This window comes from Bactrocera tryoni, chromosome 2 (assembly GCF_016617805.1).
Source record: "Bactrocera tryoni isolate S06 chromosome 2, CSIRO_BtryS06_freeze2, whole genome shotgun sequence".
NCBI lineage: Eukaryota > Metazoa > Arthropoda > Insecta > Diptera > Tephritidae > Bactrocera > Bactrocera tryoni.
In genome coordinates this window covers 21,273,219-21,292,657 of record NC_052500.1, presented here as the reverse complement: position 1 = coordinate 21,292,657, position 19,439 = coordinate 21,273,219, and the positions used below count along the sequence as shown (strand labels likewise).

General features: G+C 37.8%; 2 protein-coding genes across 6 annotated transcripts in view; both read left to right on the top strand.

The window, feature by feature from the left end:
- Positions 1-1,083: 1,083 nt before the first annotated feature.
- Positions 1,084-4,181, top strand: LOC120767846 (trypsin-1). The gene is made up of 4 exons (XM_040094143.1): positions 1,084-1,246; positions 3,162-3,367; positions 3,433-3,467; positions 3,559-4,181. Exons 1-4 carry the CDS (start codon positions 1,165-1,167, stop codon positions 4,112-4,114), a joined length of 879 nt encoding a protein of 292 aa, XP_039950077.1. The 5' UTR covers positions 1,084-1,164; the 3' UTR covers positions 4,115-4,181.
- Positions 4,182-12,636: 8,455 nt separating this feature from the next.
- Positions 12,637-19,439, top strand: part of LOC120767247 (protein timeless) — a 48,315-nt gene continuing 41,512 nt past the window's right edge. For 3 of the 5 annotated variants that reach the window (XM_040093100.1, XM_040093097.1, XM_040093101.1), the window contains exons 1-2: positions 12,639-12,919; positions 15,599-15,868. The gene's annotated coding sequence lies outside the window, so the exon portion shown is untranslated. Of the gene's footprint in view, positions 12,920-15,598; positions 15,869-19,439 lie in introns of all 5 variants that reach the window. The other 2 variants (XM_040093102.1, XM_040093099.1) reach the window with 2 other exon arrangements.

The following is a 19,439-nucleotide window of genomic DNA, read 5'->3' as shown; positions in this document are numbered from 1 at the left end:
GAGTTAATCTCCAAAAAATAAATGTCAAAGAACGTTCTTTCGAATGATAATAAACATTCTACATTAAATTTGAAGTTGCTGTGTTTTTTCTTTAAAAAAAAAGTTGGGAACCGCGAAATGGATTATCCTTTTTTATACGAAAAGAAGCGTAACTATCGGTCGAGGTTTCTTGAAGACGTCTCGGAGGTTGCTCTGATAAAACTTGTCGTACTGATGAACTTCATCAGAAGCACGTGGTCGTTTAGAGAGGAGCAAATAGAGAGAAATGGCTTTAGGCCCGTTGGTATAGGCCAGCTAAAGGCCCAGATGAGTTGTGAAATAGTCACTCAACCTACCCACCACCTAACCCTGCTTCAAGCATATTGTTCAAGGGTGCTCTGTTGTTCTATTTTGACCGCCTTTTAAGTAGAATGGCTAAGGTTTTAATAGCAATTTTTTCAATTAACTTCAAAAGTATGAGCATAGGCCTAATCTATATATTTAGAATAAATATTTGCTTGATTTATAAGTTATTGTTCATTTATTGACTCTGTGCTCATTGCAAAATACGTCGACTATTAATTTCACTCGTTTCAACTGGTTAGATTATCGACACGGCTATAAAGCTGTGCAAACAGTAATGCAGACACAGGAACGACACTTCGAGTGGCGCATCGGACTTCTTACTTGTATGTCTGCATTTGTCGCCCCTTAGCTGCACTGCTTGCTTTATTGGCCCAATTTCCAGTTGCAGTGCCAACACAAGGGTTCAGCTACGCCACGCGAGTCGAATCGAGTCGAGTGGTGCTCGTTAGAATCATATCTAAGTGTTCCATATTCAGCGATCATACATACCTACCTACAAATGTCACCTACATTCAGCATGCTCGTGTGGTCATATTAACTAGTCTATGCCGCAGATAGCGCCTGGTAAGGCGAGGCGTTATGAAGCCATGGGCGGTCAAGATTGTCGCGCTCAAGCGATTAGAAGCAACAAAAAGAATTTTAGCATGAATGGGCTCTAGATTTGCTGGGTGCGAGCATTAGTTAGCTATATAAGGTGCACCGATTACCAACCGATTGCACAGTTTGTGGCCGGTTCTGTTTCGGTCTAGTGTTCTTGCCGATGTGTGGTGTGATATTGGAAACAAGTTTTGATTCAAAATTGTTTCAAAAAAAGTAAATATGTTGTGGAAAACTACAACATTTTCTTTAGCCATCACCTATTTTGTGCTATGTGGATTAACGTCGGAAGTTAGAGCCGGAGGTGTGTGGTATTTTATATAGTTTGATAGAATATAAACAGAAAAAATTTGGTTAAAAAGCTACGGAAGAGTGAAATATGAAATCCCGTCTTCATATGTTCCCAAACATGACTTATAATATCTTAAACAATTTTGATATTTTCTCTAACTATTAGGAACACTCTTACTATACAATTCTTGAAAAATGAAAGAGGAATGGAAATTTAACAAAACTGGAAAATTTTGCCAAGAAAAAACGCTTACAGGCTTGCTAAGTGCTCGACTTCGTTTTCTAAAGCTAAGCCTACATCTTTTACTCTTGAAATGTCGGAGCGATTCCATTCCAAAACTTGGCTTGCTAGGTCATAGAAGAGAGATAGATTACCCGGCATCGCTTCTGGTGCAGGATTGTATAAAACGGCTGTACAGTCCATCAATTCACACGAAGTTCAGCTCATCTGGGTGCCAAATCACAAAGAGTAGGCGGTAGGTAAACTGCCTGAAGAGATTTCCAGCTTTACAGCTGTTTCTAAGACGGTAGGACTCGAACTCTGCCCAACAACGTCCGGTGTGTTTAATGTGGGTACCTGCTGACGACAGCCTACCCTGCGGCGCGATGCCAGGCATTTTGAGTACCAACTGGCAGTGCGGAATGGACACACTAACCACTTTGGTAGGGTTCGGGGCCCATCTAAAACCTCTGCCGTACTTTGAGTCAGGCACCCGGTTGCAATGCAGCTCCACATTCAACTGACAAAGTGTCAGTTGTTCCCGCATTTAGGTTTTAACCACAGTCACCACGATACTCCCCGAGGGGCCAGTCCGCATGAGCAGGTTGGAGCGAACTCCAAGGGCTCCTGCTCAGAGTTAAGTCTCCGGTCAGACCTCGTAGCCGTAACTACCAGTTGAGCTTACTCTACCTTATAATAGGTGCCCATACCATAAATGAGCTGTTTCGCAAGGAGGAAAGAGTGGCTAAAGAAAGATATTGGCAATAACTCACAGGTCTGCGCTAGTCAAAGTTGCTAGTAGGTGGTTAGATGCTCACTTGGTTTGAAAGTATAATTAACCTAGAGACAAATCTCGGCTACTGGTGGTATTCTACAGCGGGCACTGTAGGTTCAAGAAACATCTGCTTCACATGGGCTCTGTATAAACTACCGGTTCTGCAACATGGAGTCGGAAACTTCAGAGGACCTGATTCTAGACTGCATAACAATCTGGATGAATATGCATTACATCGCTTCAATAGCATCTAGCAGAGCTGCACCTTTGTAAGACAGAGGCGAAAACCCAAAACTTTAGGCGTCGGTGGAAGCCTCAATTTATTTCTATTGATATGGCTGCTAGGTCATAGATCATACAAACTTGAGTTAAGGCATTGGATGCGAACTTATTTGAGTGGTTGACATTAGTCAACGTTAGACTTTTGGCCGAATCTTACATCACATTTAGAACTTTCTCGATTTTAAGTGAGAATTATTTTTTTACCCAAAGAGAGATCTCTTAAGCCGATTTTCATTAAATTGGAAGAAACACATAATCCAAAAATTCCAATTTAACCATATCATACACTAAAGTTTCAAGGAGAATTACTTCGTTTTGTGTTCGATTCGCAACTCTCCAAAGTTTAATAATTGGAATACAGCCCTAAAATGCCGTATTTTTGAGAATAGAAGAGCTTTTAACTTTTTCGATTTGCCACTCTCTGAAATTTGGCGATCGAATCCCACTTATAAAAACTCTGCGTATAAAAAAAGAAATAAAAGTACTTCTTCACTTTTCCTCATTCAATAAGAAGTATTGACATAGCTCCCACTTTGCTCTGATTTAAAAGTCAACACTACAACACTAGATCTCTCGACCAAATACCCATAGCAGTTCTCTAAACTTTACAGAACCATTATTTTTATCATTTCTTATGTCTTCTCTTACTAGCTTGCATTATACCGCAACCGCTGAAGGGTCAAGAAATGAATTTGGTACGTGTGGATGACGAAGCTTTACCCTCCGACGAAGTCTTGCCGCGACCACGCTTAGACGGACGCATTGTAGGTGGCTACAAAGTGAATATTACGGATGCGCCACATCAGATTTCGCTGCAAACAAGTGGCGGACATATTTGCGGTGGTTCAATAATAGCGGTAAGCTGTGAGAAAGTTAAAAATTAAGTTTTCAAATTGAAACTTGTATTTCTTTCTCTTCTCAGCCCCGCTGGGTGCTCACAGCTGCTCATTGCACTGAGTAAGTTTCCTCCAACACAACCTTAATTATTGTTTCAACTTCTTCTACAAGCAATATTCTAGTTCTACCACTTTACTCTTCCCAAAAACAGCGGTAAAACCCCGGAGAAGTTAAAAGTGCGTATCGGCTCCTCAGAGGCATCTAGCGGCGGCCAATTGTTACGCGTCAAACAGATTGTTCAGCATGAGAAGTTCAATTACTCTAATGTCGATTATGACTTCTCGCTGCTGCATTTGGAGAAGGAAATACAGTATTCCGACAATAAAAAGCCAATTAAGTTACCCGACGAGAAGGATCAATTTATGGATGGCGATATCTGTTATGTGACGGGCTGGGGCAATACACAGAATGCCAGCGAGTCACGTCAGTGGTTGCGTCAAGCTGAAGTGCCGCTGTTCAATCACGAACTCTGCTCCGAGAAATACAAGCAATTTGGCGGCGTTACAGATCGTATGGTTTGTGCTGGTTATCTGGAGGGTGGCAAGGATGCTTGTCAAGGTGATTCAGGTGGTCCACTGATTACCAAGGATGGCATGTTGGTGGGTGTAGTGTCATGGGGTTATGGTTGCGCTAGACCTGAATATCCTGGCGTGTATTCCCGTGTGCAATTTGCGCGTGATTGGATACGACAGCATAGTGAAGTTTAAGTCCGGAGAGAGAAGGAATTTATTATAAAAAATGGCAGGGATTCTTTAGTTCTTAATCGTTTATAAACGGAAGATTTTGATTATAATCTTCAAATGTTTTATTAAATAAAATATAAAAAGTTATATTGAAAAAGTGGTATATGATCTTTGCAAATACGTTCGACAGAAAATTACGTTAGTTCTTGACGTAATAAATGAAAAGAGCAGAATCTTATGATTTAATAGTTTCATCATTGAGATAGCGCGTTCAAGTCTGCTCAAGGAACTAGTTAACGCCTTACCTCGATATCAATGACATAGTGATAAGACAAGGCCTGGCATATAGTCACAACGGAATCGCAGATAACTGTAAAGCAGACAAGCTGAGAAGGAAAGCCCCCTAGTCCCGATATCAGTAGATTGAGAACGAGTCGGCGCTTTGCTCTCCTCGTGTGTTCTAATACTGGATAGTTGGGCTTCGCGGGAGTTTGGCCAGCGCTGGACTGCTATCTGTTTATACTCTTTCGCAAGTACGACAAGATCGATCGTAAGAGATTCAGTGAGCTCTTTGCCTTCAGTAAGGCTACCCTTTCGTTAATAGTGTGTCGGCTTCCACGCTGTCAAGTTGAGAATCTTACCTAATGCCTTTGTCAGTTTAAGTCTTAAACTTTTAGGATCTCACACTTGCGGATGTTCCGCTGAGCTGGTCGAAATAGAAATTATACGCCTAAACAGATTTGTACTGGTCACAAGGCGCTCTACCCACTTACAAGATCGAATTCAGGATTTATATTTTTATATATTCACAGAGGACTACATATAACGGGTTTATCAATATGGACGCTGTCCTATAGGGACAGCAAACGACGCCATATTTTTCCCCGCTCTTTTGACATTTCTTTTCAGTAAGATTCGCCATCACATCATGGAAAGATATACGGTCCAACAACAAGTCTAATTTAATAAGATTTACTACCGAAATTCGGAGTCAGTGGCCTCAACTTTAAGAGTGCTGCGTCCAATTTATGGTCGTCATAATCGTCCTGTTAGATCAACAATTGAGCGTCAAGAATATTGCTGCCGGTAGCACATCAATTGAGGAAGACCCAAATCAGTCTCTCACACGTCGTTCTCAAGCGTTGGGCATCTCTGGGACGTCATTGTGGCGAATCTTGGTAAAAGATCTTAGCCTACATTCTTGCAAGATCAAATTGACGCTAGAACTGAAGCCGCTTGATCACCAGAATCGTCGTATGTTCGTGAATTGGGCTGAGCAACAACTTGAAAATGATCCGGATTTTCATCGAAAAATCATCTGCAGAGATGAGACTTATTTATGGCTGAATGACTTCGTCAATAAACAAAATATGCGTTATTGGTCAGGCAGCAATCCACACGTACTTCATTAGAAGCCATTGTATCCCGAAAAAATTACGGTTTAGTGCCGACGACGTCATTAGGCCGTACTTCTTCCGTGATGATCAAGACCGGAACGTTAATGTGAATGGGAATCGCTACCGCTACAATGATAACAGAATATTTTTGGCCCGAATTGGATGATATGGACTTGGACAATATGTGGTTACAAAAGGACGGCGTCATAAGCCACACAGCGAATGTCACAATCGATTTATTGAAAATCATATTTGGTGAACGTGTTATCTCACGAATTGGCCCAGTCGATTGGCCGCCTCGGTCGTGCGATTTGATGCCGTGAGACTATTTCCTGTGGGGCTACGTCAAGTCTATGGTCTATGTCAACAAGCCAGCGACGATTGATGAACTTCGTACGAATATCGAACGTGAAACTGTAGCAGTATCGGCCGATTTATTTTTGAAAACCATTCAGCGTCTAGACTTCTGCAAGCGTGTTCGTGGCAGCTATGCAAAAGAAATCGAGTTCCATACATAATGGCATCGAATACACTTTGACAGGAATAAAGAATTTCATTGATATCCCAAACTGTTTGTAGCACTCTTATTGAAAATCACGTTACCCCTTGGAGTAATTGCCTTTATTTTGCACTTAAGGAAACTATTATTTACTGCCTTTACATGAGCTCTTTCTTATTTAGGCCTTTTCCAATTTCCACTGAAGTTGGTAGCTTATAACTCGGTCTCGCTTGGCAAGTTTTACGGTTTTCAAAACAGAATGCAGACGACGGCGTTATGTAGTTAGTCTTCTTTTATAACATTGACTTTTCATTCTCCCTATTTTACTGTAGAGTATACATACATACCTTAACTCTCTAATCAAATAAAGTCTCCTAAAGCAATTCTAAACTACAAAACTTATCAATTACAATCAGGTTTTCGAATTTCCCAGTATTATATACAAATGTACATATGTATATGTAGATATAAACTTTTGCTATAATTTTCGTTTGTGGGCATTAGATCTTTACACAGAATTCGTTGACCAACAGTAGCGGCAGAACTACATTGGCTTTTGAATGTCAATGTCAAAAGTTAAATTAAAATAAGTCGCGCTCGTTGTGAGAAATTGAGAGGCAAACTAAGTACGTCACGTAGTCTGACGTAGGCGTAAAGTCACACGTAAAGTTGTAAAAGCAAAAGAAACAGAAGCGCAGTGCTTCTCATATATTTTTGAATTGAATCTTTACGCAACTTGATGTACTTTGTGGAAATTTTTTAGCGACGAGTCATTAGGCGATTCGTAATTAGTCAAATGAGTGCAAGTAATAAGTGAGGAAGGCAAAGAGTGAAGTTATTTTATAATCTTTAGAAAGTGTGCTGAGCAGAAAAATAAATAAAGTTGTTGATGAGTTCTGTGGTAATATGTTAAAGGGCTTAAGTCGGCATGCGTTAAGGTGTGCATTTTACATACAATCGTCAAATGACTTCACATTATCCCACAAGAAATATTCCGGTGGTGTTAAATCGGACGATTTTGGAGCTTATGCCACAGTCTAACGACGCGAGTTAATACGGTCATCAAAAGTGTGCTTTATTATGGCGGGCTTAACTTTTCATGGATCAATGATTCCCTCTACCCAGAGGTGTATCCATTCAGCCGAAAGTGAGAGTCAGCGTTGAGCAAAATTTTCTTGTGAAAATTGTGACCCATTCACGGGAGTGAGTCTGTTCTTTATTAAATGGCAAACCAACCAGTTAGATTTATAAGTTTTAAACGACTTGTGTATGGAGGAAAACTCGACATGGAATCCCAACGAAAATGCCCTAAGGCGAAAAGTAAAAATAGTTTTTGAACCGATTCTAACTTGTCAGAATGGATTTGGGAACAAGGGTTTCATACAACAGAGCCATAATCCAATAAAGATCTAACCAAATTTGTTAAAAATGTTTTAGTAACATACGGATCTCTAAATTCTTTAGTCCAACGTTTGAAAAAAAATGAGAATACCTTTTGCTTTCAAGACTATGATATCAATATGAAGATTAAAATTAAGCTTACGGTCCATAGTAACACCCGAATCAACAATGTATGCTCTAGTAAATAGATCTACGATAAAAACCATCATCTTACATCCTCCGAGATTCAATGGCAAATCATTTCTGGCACACCAAGCATCTAAACAACTGCCATTCGGTACTGATGAAGACACTAAGAGCTACTCTATTTCGAGTGGAATACCGCATAGCTCGGTTATAGACCTCCTTTTATGGAACCTGATGTAGGATGGGATGGTAAGGAGACACCAACCAAAGCCCGTTAAATTAATTGCAACCGCAGAAGACCCTATTGTGGTAGCAGTGACTAAACACATTGATGACCTCCGGAGCAAATGATAGGGGAGTCTAAAATTAATTCACAGACACAACTAAAATTACTAGGAGTATTAATAGACTCAAGGCTCAAATTTAAGGATCACCTGGAATACACTGCAGGTATAGCGAATAAAATCCTAAACGCCTTATCAAGAATAATAGCAAATAAAGGCTGCGTGCGTCCCCATCGGTGATTTTTATGCACAAAGGTAATGAGATCGGTTGTATTATGTGCGGTTCTTATACATATGGATCCAGTTGCTAGGCATTAAAGCATATGTCACACAAATAAGCACAGTGAATACACTGTTGGCGCTAAGAGTTATCGGTGCTTTTCGAACAATATACAGCGATTACCAGAGCCATCTGTAGCAGCCATCTATACGAGTCATCTATAGCAGTCAAAAGCTTAACAATATGACAGAAACGGTGGCAAACCTCACTCAAAGGACGGTGGACCCACAGACTGATACTGAACATTCGTGGATAGGCAGTCGACATGGGGATCTGGATTTTCACCTAAGCTACCTGTACAGATTCTAGCACGACCTTAGATCCAACATGAAAGTTCAAATCTATCTTTAACTGATCCTATTGATAAATTCGAACGCAATCCGGTGATTGGAAAGTAAGACGACTGGTTCGAATGCTATACGAGAACTAAGCGAAATATATGACATCATAACTAACAATCAAATCTCACAATAGGCAACCCCAGATCAAGTAACATAACAGTTCTGCTCTGTTGCAGTATAGAAAAGCGATTTTTAGAAAGATTTCTGAATATCATAATTTCTTCAAAATGACGCTGCATAAGATTTACGAAATTAATTGTAGAAGCCGCTATTGAGTACAAAGATGGAGACGATGACGAGAAGTGATTACCATTACCAAGTGTTCTAATCAAATATTATATATTATATATAGTATGCACATGCGCAAAATATTCGAGTCCATATAGTTCACATTGTAAGATTACGTATTGATATCTTGAGTGTGGTTAACAAGTACTCTCATACATATTCCATACTTTAGCATGTTCATTTACCGATGCGAAACGCGAAATGCGAAAGCGAATAACATGACAAAACAAATGACAATAAAAATATAAACAAACTGCTGACTTTACAAGAAAACGAGAGAAGAGCACAAACAAATAGACAATGCGAAGGCCAAAACAAAAGTCGACTAAAGCTGTTGGATTGCCGAGACCACAGGCGGGGAGCAAAAGCTCAATTGCAAGTTTTTGCACAAACACAAAGGCGCATATTGTATTAGATAAAGCAGTCTCACATATGTATGGTCGAATGTGTAACTCTACCTAATGTGTCTAGCTAATGTTAACGTAATAGGCAGAGCTGATTAAATAAATCTGTTACTCTATCTATATAGATATTCTACGTAGCTGATTCGTAGACGTATGCATATATAGTCCATATGGTGTTGTGGTTAGTGATTCAATGAATAAGGTTGTCTTCTAATTTGGAGAATTTGAACTGAGTTCTATGGATTATAAGTCTCATGGAACATACACATCTGCTTCATTTTGTGTTGTTTGAGGTTTTCCAGTAGCTACAATCGGACTGTTCTTCAACATATAATATATACCATGTATAAATATATAAATATATGTATACACTACAGTTCCTAATGGATACTTGAGGATCTCTTGACATCAGAGAAATACCAAAGGATGGATCGACTCAAAACATTTTGGCTAATGGCTTGAATATGAAGCGGATCTATTCTGTACTCGTTATTGTTATTGCTGTTTTGGCGCCTGAATCTTGACGAAATGACAGTCCTTGACCGGATGAAAAAACCGGGTCCGTTCCGGTTACGTAGGTGCGATTTTCGTAAGAACAGATTCTATACTCGCTGTATTAAAAGACTCGAATCTTTTGCAAAAACAACGTGTAGTAGAGATCCGAAACGAGATGCTTAACAACGTAGTTAAGCACACGACATTCATCAAACGCATCATAACTGGTGGCAAGACGTGGGTTTAGGAATGTGACATTGAAAAGGTACAACAATCTAGCGAATAAAGCTTCAAAAATGAAAAAACTTTAGGTAACAAAATTCACTGAAGTCGCTGAAGATCATTCCAATCGAGACTTTTAATAAATGTATGGAAAAGTGGACTAAGAGCTAGGACACTTGTTTTGGCTCAAGAGCCTACTTTGAAAGAGATAATAAAAACTGGGAATACGTGAAAAAATTGTTTTTTTTGGTTAGTCCGGGTCAAATTTGATCAGATGTTATATTTGTATACGCTCGTATACAAATAGAGAAGAATGTTCAGAATCTTCATAATATTTGCTCAAAATTTTATATTTGTAAATACTATAAGTCATGTGAAGTTCCATGTTTGAGGATATCATGAACTCAGTACAACTGTCAGATAGTCAATAATAAATTATTTTCACCAATCTTATGGATTTAGAAAACTAACTCATTACAGGCCACAGGAAATATAGATTTGCATGACAAAAAACGATTTCATATATTGAAATTAGACATTCCAGAGAACAAATCACGCTAAAGTAAAACGTTCCCATATATTTCATATACAATTGAGATATAATAATAGTTATTCTTTCGATTACATATACAGATCTCAAGGCCTTAACGTTGATTCAAAGTCCGCGAAAGCATATTAAAGTTGGTGCTACTCTTTTTACCTTTAAAAGTTTCAGCGTATTCAGAACAATGGAAACTCCTTCCTTGTTCACGAAGTCAAGTGGTATAGCTCCAAGAACCTTTGAATTTGAAGTAAAATTTCATGAAGGGTATTATCTTGGGTGAAAAAGTAAGCAGTAACATTGAACAATCTCCATCAGGATCGGTAAGGATCTCTCAGAGCCGTTTGATACCAAACGAGGTTTCAGACAAGGCAACTTCCTATCGTGCGAGCATGTAAAGTCCTCCTCGACGAACAAGTATCGAATTCTACAAATCCCTCATTATCCCCGTCCTGCTCTATGGTGCAAAGGAAACATCTGATGAGTTGGCGTACGAGATTAGGAGAAATAGGTTCTGCGGAAGGTTTATGATCAATTGCGCATTGGAAACAGCGAATAATACAGTCGATAGAACGGTGAGCAGTACGAGATATACGACATTGACATAGGTCATTGACAGAATAGCGGCGGGCTAGGTCATGTCATCCGAATGGATAAAAACACACCAGCTCTGGGAGTATTCGACGCAATATCCTCCGGGGAAAGTAGAAGAAGAAAAAGACTTCCACGTCGTTTAAGAAACTTGGTGTGGAAGGACCTGGCTACACTTAGAATCTCCAATTGGCGCCAAATAGAGAGAAAGAAGAACGACTAGCGACTCAGCTATAAACGCGTAAGCGGTGTCTACGCCAATAGAGTAGACGAAGAAAGTAGGGTTAGTGACACCCTTTATAACATAAGTCGACCTCTGCCGAATAGCAAAACAACCAATAAAATGTGGAGAGTGTTTTCTTAAGGAACTTATCAAGAAAACTATGGAAAATTCTCAAAACGTGATTAAAAGAAAATTATTTGAAACAAGAAAAAAAGGAACTTTTGCTGGACCGTAAATATATTACACTTCAGGTGAATTTTCTATAGCATAAAAGGTTATAAAGCGATCTTAATCTTGATTTAGATCGTATATAAAGCAGGACAGACATGGCTAAGACAATTCAGTCTCTAACTGAAGAACTAATTCTATATAATGAGGGACGGCTAAATCGACTCAGCACGTCTTAGTGATCATTTATGATGTATATATTTTACAGGATCTCCGACGTTTCCTTCTCGGTGTTACAAACTTCGTATCAAACTTTGTGTACTCTGTTTAAAGCATAAGGATGACGAAAAATTACTAAATCTCAAGAGAAATGAAGAGCCAAACTTGGGTCTCAACAATTCCATTGTTAGATAGTACAAAGATCGTCGGGTCAGCTGCCGCTTACATAAATTAAAAGAACACCCTATCGTCACCTGTACCGATTTAAACAGCGCCGTGCGGCACCCGGTGACCGATGAAGTCATTAAAGTTTTGAGAAAATTTTTACAACTTGTAACGGTATTGTATGCCAGGCGCTAACTGACCACACTCACCCCTTAACCAAAGCAGCCCTGCAGCAGTGCTTTCCTCGCGCTACACTTACCTAAACAACAGCAACAATGACGATTTCTCATTGTATACACGCCACAATCAATGTCAATTTCCGCCTGCGTCTGCCGAGCTGCCGGCTACCAACGAGTAAGTAAAACTTTTACACAACCACACACATATTCGGCGTGAGAGAAGTGTGCGCATACAATGTAAAGAGGAAACAAGAAAATAATGCTTATTATTTGTACGAAATCCGCCTTTCTTCTGCCACCGCGGCCACTGGCGCTGCAGTAGTTGTTTATTAAGCTGTCCAAACGTGCGCACGTTTCGGGTACACGTGAGCCGAGCAGGCGCGCAGCCAACTTCGGAGAACGTTTTCCATAACGTGCCGCAAGTTGAAGTGGGATAGCGAATCAGCCAAGCGCAGTCGGCATAATGGCTTGCTTGTGTAGCCGGCAAAAAGCTCTCAGCGCGGCAGCATTTCTATGTGGTTTTGTGTGTTTGAGTGTGTGTTCTACGTTCAATCTGTAGCAATTGTTTGGGAGTACAAGTAGAATAAGCTTGACACAATGCACGAACGCATTGTCGTTAAGGCGCCTTCACCCCCTCCAAACTAGTGTGGACTCATGTAATTGCATGTGAGTTCGCGTGGCAATGCAATTTCGCATAGGCAACACGGCTCTCAATGCTCTGTGCATAACTCACTAGAACGCGAACTATCGCCGTGGACGGTTGTGCTTGCGCGCAAAAGTCAACAAATATTCGGAAAAATAAATAAAATATTTTCCAAGTGAAAGAGAAAACACATTTCCAAGTAGAAAAGTGCTTCTAAAAACAAAAACAAATATATCACATTTACAACGGAAGTGCCACAGAATCGTGTAAGAAATATTTATCGATAACGCTTACGATTTGCCACTCATAAATACATATATAATCACGAATATATAATTGCTGCGCTGGCTCAGAAATCGTTGTGTAAGTGTTGAAGTGCGACGTTGGCGGTGATGAGGCGGTGGTAGTAAGAGCGCGCCTGGGTGTTCGCTGGAGAGCGGTCGGTAGGGGTGTTTGCGAAAGGCTTAGTGCGCTGTTAGACCCGTGTTTTGTGCACTTAAATGGAAGAATTTGCAATATATATATACAAAACTAAACAATAGAAAGAATTGAAGTTTAAAAGTCCAATAATTTTCAATTCTCCGGTTTTAAGTGTCGATTATGGAGACGAACAAAAAACAGTTGCAAAAAAATTACAAAAATTATTTAAAAAAATATAAAAATTATAAAAACGCATTAACAACGAAATACTCAGCACAACTTTTGGTTTACGTCAGCTCAACTAGAAAGCGTCGGCGTTGCAATGCAACAAAAGCTTGACTGCAATTGAAATGAAAAACTGCGAACACTTGAAAACAAATAAACGACGGCAACCAATGGTAATTAAAAAATAATTAAGTGCAGCGACCGTATAATCAAATTTAAGTGATTTTCAGTAAACACTGTTATTCAAGCGAAACAAAAACATATTTACAACAAGCAAAAGTGCATCGAGCTTTTTTGGTAGAAATGCGAAAGCTTAGCAAAGCACAAAGCTAAGTGAATTGTTTTTGAATGGGTGTTTTAGAGAATATATTTGTTTTCCATAGTAAGAAAGATACTAAAAACTATAAAAAAATGGTAATTTCAGTACAGCAGAGAACACTCTTCACAAATAAATAAGTTTCTATACAAGAAATTGATTTTGTTCGATTGGTTTGTATGGTAGCAATATGCTATAGTGGTGCGATCTAAACAATTTCTTCGGATCTTATAGCAAATGCTGTGGGCATTAGTCATGCCAAATTTGGACGAGACACCTCGTCAAATAAAAGAGTTTTCCATACAATGACTTGATTTCGATCGTTCAGTTTGTATGGCAGCTATATGCTATAGTGCTTTGATCTAAACAATTTCTGCGGAGCTTATGCCGTTACTTTAGACAATTAGTCCTGCCAAGTTTCGTGAAGATAGCTGTACAAATGAAAAAATTTCCCATATGAGCAATCAATTCAGATCGTACAATTTGTATGGCAGCTATATGCTATAGTTATCCGATATTGGCGGTGCCAACAAATGAGCAACTTATTGGGTAGGAAAGCTCGTGTACGAAGTTAGAGAGCGATATCTCGAAAACTGGGTGACTAGTTCGCGTATATACAGCCAGATATGGCTAGATCGACTCGGCTCATCCCGCTAATCATACATATACTTTATAGGAACTCCAATATTTCCTTCTGACTGTTACAAACTTCGTGACGAGCTTAATATATCCTATTCAAGGTTTAAAAATTTAAATGCCGACAACAAATTTATTGATAGTGTTCAACTCTCTCCAGCCAATATAACCTATAATCAGCAAAATCACTCCAAGTGTTATGAAACCAACACGCAGTTAGGTTAGACTCGCAAAATAAACACTCTAGCTTTAATAAAACAGTCGTGCACCTAGCAAATGGGTCTATTGTGCCCTTCACATATGGTCACAAAGGTCCAGTACTGTGATCATAAAGGTCCAGTACTCTGAAAGTTGATGGAACCTAGGGCCTTGAGCCTGCTTCTACAAATTGCTGGGCACATCTGGGGACATCAGAAACTATGCCCTTGCTGGACAAGAGCTTACTGCGCCTGCAGCGCCCTGTTTTCTTTGTTCACGCCATTTAATTAGAAAATGTATAACCATTGACTCAAACGGAAAGTTAGTCACTAACTAAGTACTTAATATGTCAACACCGCTTGTCTTTATTGTCTGATATAAACAACTTTCTTATCTTTCAATCAACCCTTACAATCATTATCGCAAGAACCATACACGTGAGAGGCTTAATTACTTTTAATCTAACTTTGATTATGAGTTTCCACTTTAAACAGACTCCTTACGTAAAATTAGCAATAAAATTTGTATTTGTTGTGATCTGGTGATATTATATACTAATTTTATGGGATTTGAAGCTTTTCAACTAATTCAACGTGAATATATAAACATACTTACATATATCGTCAGCTAACATGCAAAATAACGTAACATCATTGTCATAAGTTTACAGGTGATGAAAGAACGATGTGATATAAACCACTCATATTGAAACGAAATTTGAGTTTTGGTTATAAAGTGGTTATATATTAGTTATTGGTTATCAAAAAGCTGTATATTGGTTATATATTAGTTATATATTGGTTATATCTGACAGCGGACGCTGAAAATTTTATGCTACACAAATATAAATAATACGATGTAGTGAATCGTAAGCAATGAAAAATTCAATTTCGATTTTCCGATGATACGCTGTTTTGCATTTTAAGTGACGATATACAAAAGTAAATGTTTTGCTCTCAAGTGCAGTACAATCGAAACAACAAACTTTAATGACTATTCGAATTATTTCCGTTGCACGTTAGTGAGCAATAAATCATATCACTGCAAATAAAAAAGTGAAAATGAAAACTTGCTTTCGTAAACAATTCAGCGCTGTGTTTTTTACTACCGCCGCCGAACGCCGTGAACTCTTAAAGAGCTTTTTAGCAGCTTTGGATCACTCACAATTTACCGCTACGGCAAACGCGCATACAAAATAAATTTATATAAATGCTAATCCTGTATTTAATTTACATATCTCTGAATAGAACTATTTCACTGAATGAACGTTTAGTGCCATGCTTGTATGAGGCTTTATAAACTACTACTACAATAAGGAAAAGTAAAGTAGAAAATAAAAATCAAATAAAAAATAACAATAAAAATAAAAACTCAAAAAAAAAAAAACTAAAGTAAAAAACTAAAAATAAAAAATAAAATAAAAACCAAGTACAGATCTCGAATTTGGATTACAAATTTAGCTTCGAACGAGGTCAATAAAATTACGCAGCACAGTGTGATAAAACTTATAGATAACGGTGAGTTTTTTTTTATTTTTTTCTAAAAAAAACCTTTAATTTTTTACAATTTTTTATTTCTTTTTTGAACTTTAATGCGAAATTATTAATTTTCCAAGCCATCAGAATTTATCTTGTATTTTTTAGTTTTCTGGGAAAAATTTCGTACTCAGAAATAGTTAAAAATTATGAAAGTTCGGTGATGTTCGGTATTAATTGATTGAGAAACATATTTTTTCACCAATCCAATATAGCTTTCTATACACAAAAGCTTCAAGAAGAGGCTGGCATGTTTTCAAAGCTTACCAAAAAAGTCCATAATTTATAAACTTTCTGAGAATTTCTGGTTGCGTTCGCCCGCTGAGTGAAATAATTTGCATATCTTAAAACTCTATCTTTTCTATTCATTTATTTCTGTGTAATACGTTTAAAAATGTGATCTCTCTTCTTACTGTTTTTGTATGGTTTGGGACTCAAGAGAATGTCGGAATGTCGGAACGATGGTTTTGATGCGTACTTCGGAGTTATGGGCATCACAAAGGACAAACGTCTTTAGCTGCACAAGTGCTCTCACGAATATCAGCCCAATGTATACCTAACCTATCCTAACCTATTTTAATACCTTTGAGGTTGGGACCTTAGAAATACTTTTTTTAAAAACTGTTGTCTGTTTAAAACTTTCCTTAGACTACTGCTACGGGCACACTGTACAAAAAAACTTAAGGCTTGAACTATCCGTTAGCTTTACGTAAAAGTTGAATAAGATATATACTAATATACAAATTTATACGTGTACCGGAGATCCATGCACATATACTATATCTTGTCAAACGAAATTCATCAGAATTTCAAATTAATGACGAAGTAACTTAAACGATTAGAAAACCATAGTTGAGAAAGAAAAATAACAACTCTCGTAACTGCTAGTTAGTATTGAAAGGCATTGAGGAAAGCGGATGTAAGTACATGAGTAAAAATGTATATATATAATACCAGTGAATGAAGTACTTTACTGAAAATATTCGAAGGAATGTATGCATTAATTTGGACAATTTATTCGAGATTGATGTGTGATTTCTGTTTTTTCTGATAAGCTTACCATATACAATGTCAGATTTGATATGCCTTAGTGGAACTTTATATGTATAGGAATATTTTTTTTTTATTATTAATTTATTAATTTATTTTTATTATTAATTTTCGGGGCATTTCTGTTACGGGTCCTTGAAGGAACTTCATTAACAAAAATTGAATTAAGTTTAAGGAAGCCCTGTTATTGAGTTAAAACACTTTGCGAGTTGTAAAAAAATGTTAACAATTTATTTAATTTGTTTGCCCGAGCTGAATATTTTAAGGTACTGTAAACAATACAAATAGTGTATAACCTCAAAATTGGCAAACTTTACTATAAAGCTGTGAGTTGCCAGATTGCAGTTCTAGGGTTGCCCAATCACGAAATACATATGAAAGGAAACCTACGCGAGAGATCCTTGAAGACATACGTCGTTCTGGACGACCTTCGATCTCTTCAACTGATGGAAAAATTAAAAAAGTGTAGAATATGGTGCTTGAAAAACGTCAGGCAAGTATCAGAGAGATGGCTTGAGAGTTCCACACTGCTCGCGAGTCCGGTCCATTGATTTTTGTGGATATTTTGGGTATGAAATGCGCTTTTGCTCGACTCGTCCCGATAAAGCTGATTTTTTTCAAAAAGAGTACCATAAACAGGTCTCTTTGGATATGCTAGATCGTGCGAATTCCGATCCCACATTCATGAAAAGCATTATAACTGCCGTTGAGACATGGGTTTGTGAGTTTGACATGCAAATAAAAATCATCGGAATTGAGGAAAGAAAACGGGCCGAAATCGAAAAAACCACGCCAACACCGCTCAAAAATCAAAGTGATGCTCATTGTTTTTTTCGATATTCGTAGTTTGGTGCACCATGAATTTATTCCGGATGCTTTTAAGTCTAAGTGAAATTGTCGTGTTCGATTCGCCACTTTGTGGTTAAATTTTCAAAATTCATAGCGCTGGCTTTGGCGTCTCTTATTGCTTTATGCGAGTTGTTTGTTCGATTCACAACACTTCCAAAGGCTTTTCTAAATGAAAACAGCCTAACGGCAGTTGAGAAAGTATAGGCTTTTGCAAGGCCTTGAACAAGAACATTCAAGAAATCTTTTCATAAGCTAACACAGCTTTTGCGTTTATTCCCTCAAAGAATGCACCTTATTAAATTAATTTATTAATTTTTCATTAAATTTTCTTATCAGCATCACTTCAGTGCCTCAATTTAAGATTTGTTGTTGTTGCTTTTTTGGCCATATGGCCATTTTGTGTGCCATTATTTTGCATAATTTTTCAGTGCTGCACGTTTTCCGGACACTGATTGATGGCTGTGTGTCTCTCGTAGACAGCGCCGACAGGAAAACAAACTGTTGCTGACAGTAAGATATAAGCCCATATTTTGTCTATTGTATAAGTCGTCGAAACAACAACTTTACGGCTATGCGTAAGGTGTGTAAGCAACAACAATAGGAAGGAAATTGGCACACGTTTCCGAAAAGCATTTACTACGCCTATCAAAAACAGATGAAGGACACGTTTGGCTCTACGTGAAAAAAGGGGTGTGTCGTGTTTACAGCAGTCCTTGAGCGGTGCGTATGCATGACTTTACGCATGTGTGTAACGCACTGCACATATTTGTGGTGAGGTTAGGTATTTTTTTTTTTTTGAATTTAATAACTTTGTGGAGAAGCTTTTCAGAAGTTTGGTTGGTAGATATTGATACGTACAGGATTCCTTAAAGTGCTATAAAACTGAAAAATGTCATAGAAAGCCACTTAGGCATGTGCTTTTATGTTATAAGCTTGTCACGGGATTTGAAATATGGTATGACATATTTTTAGTTAAGGAAACTATTATCAATAAAAAAGTTGTATGAAGAATATTTAAAAATTTTTCCACAATATTTTCATGAAATTTAACTTCCCAAAGCTTCCGTAGCCACATAACGCTTGTTAATTACTTCTTTGAAAATATAATAACTGATATATTCTTATATATAATTATCTTACATTAATACAAATATTTCCAGTTAACATTTACATACCCATACAATCAGTTCGCTTTCATTTTGCTTACTCGTTAATTATATCGGGTTGCACAAACTCTGTTACGTGCTCCCAGAGAAATGTAGACGTGTATGGTAGGTGAGGAGCGGTAAATCGTTTACTTATTACGTCACAAGTAAAAATTATATATTCACCTGAAAATTTAAAAAAATCAGTTTATATAAATTTTAGTTTAAAAATAGTAGATTAGCTGAAAAGCGAAATTCAAGCGCTTTGAAGCGTGATAACAAAAGTATATTCAACTGCATATATACTAACGTATTTTGTACAAATAAATATGTATATTATAAATATGCACTATGTATACATTAGGTATTTCAATCACGTGTCGCCATTCGTCATAGATGTTTGACAGCAAGCATGCACTTTTCACGGTATGAGAGTATAGTATTTTCAAACATTATTAATGTTTTTTCGAGATATGATCTTGTAAAAAAATACATTTCCGAATTTAAAA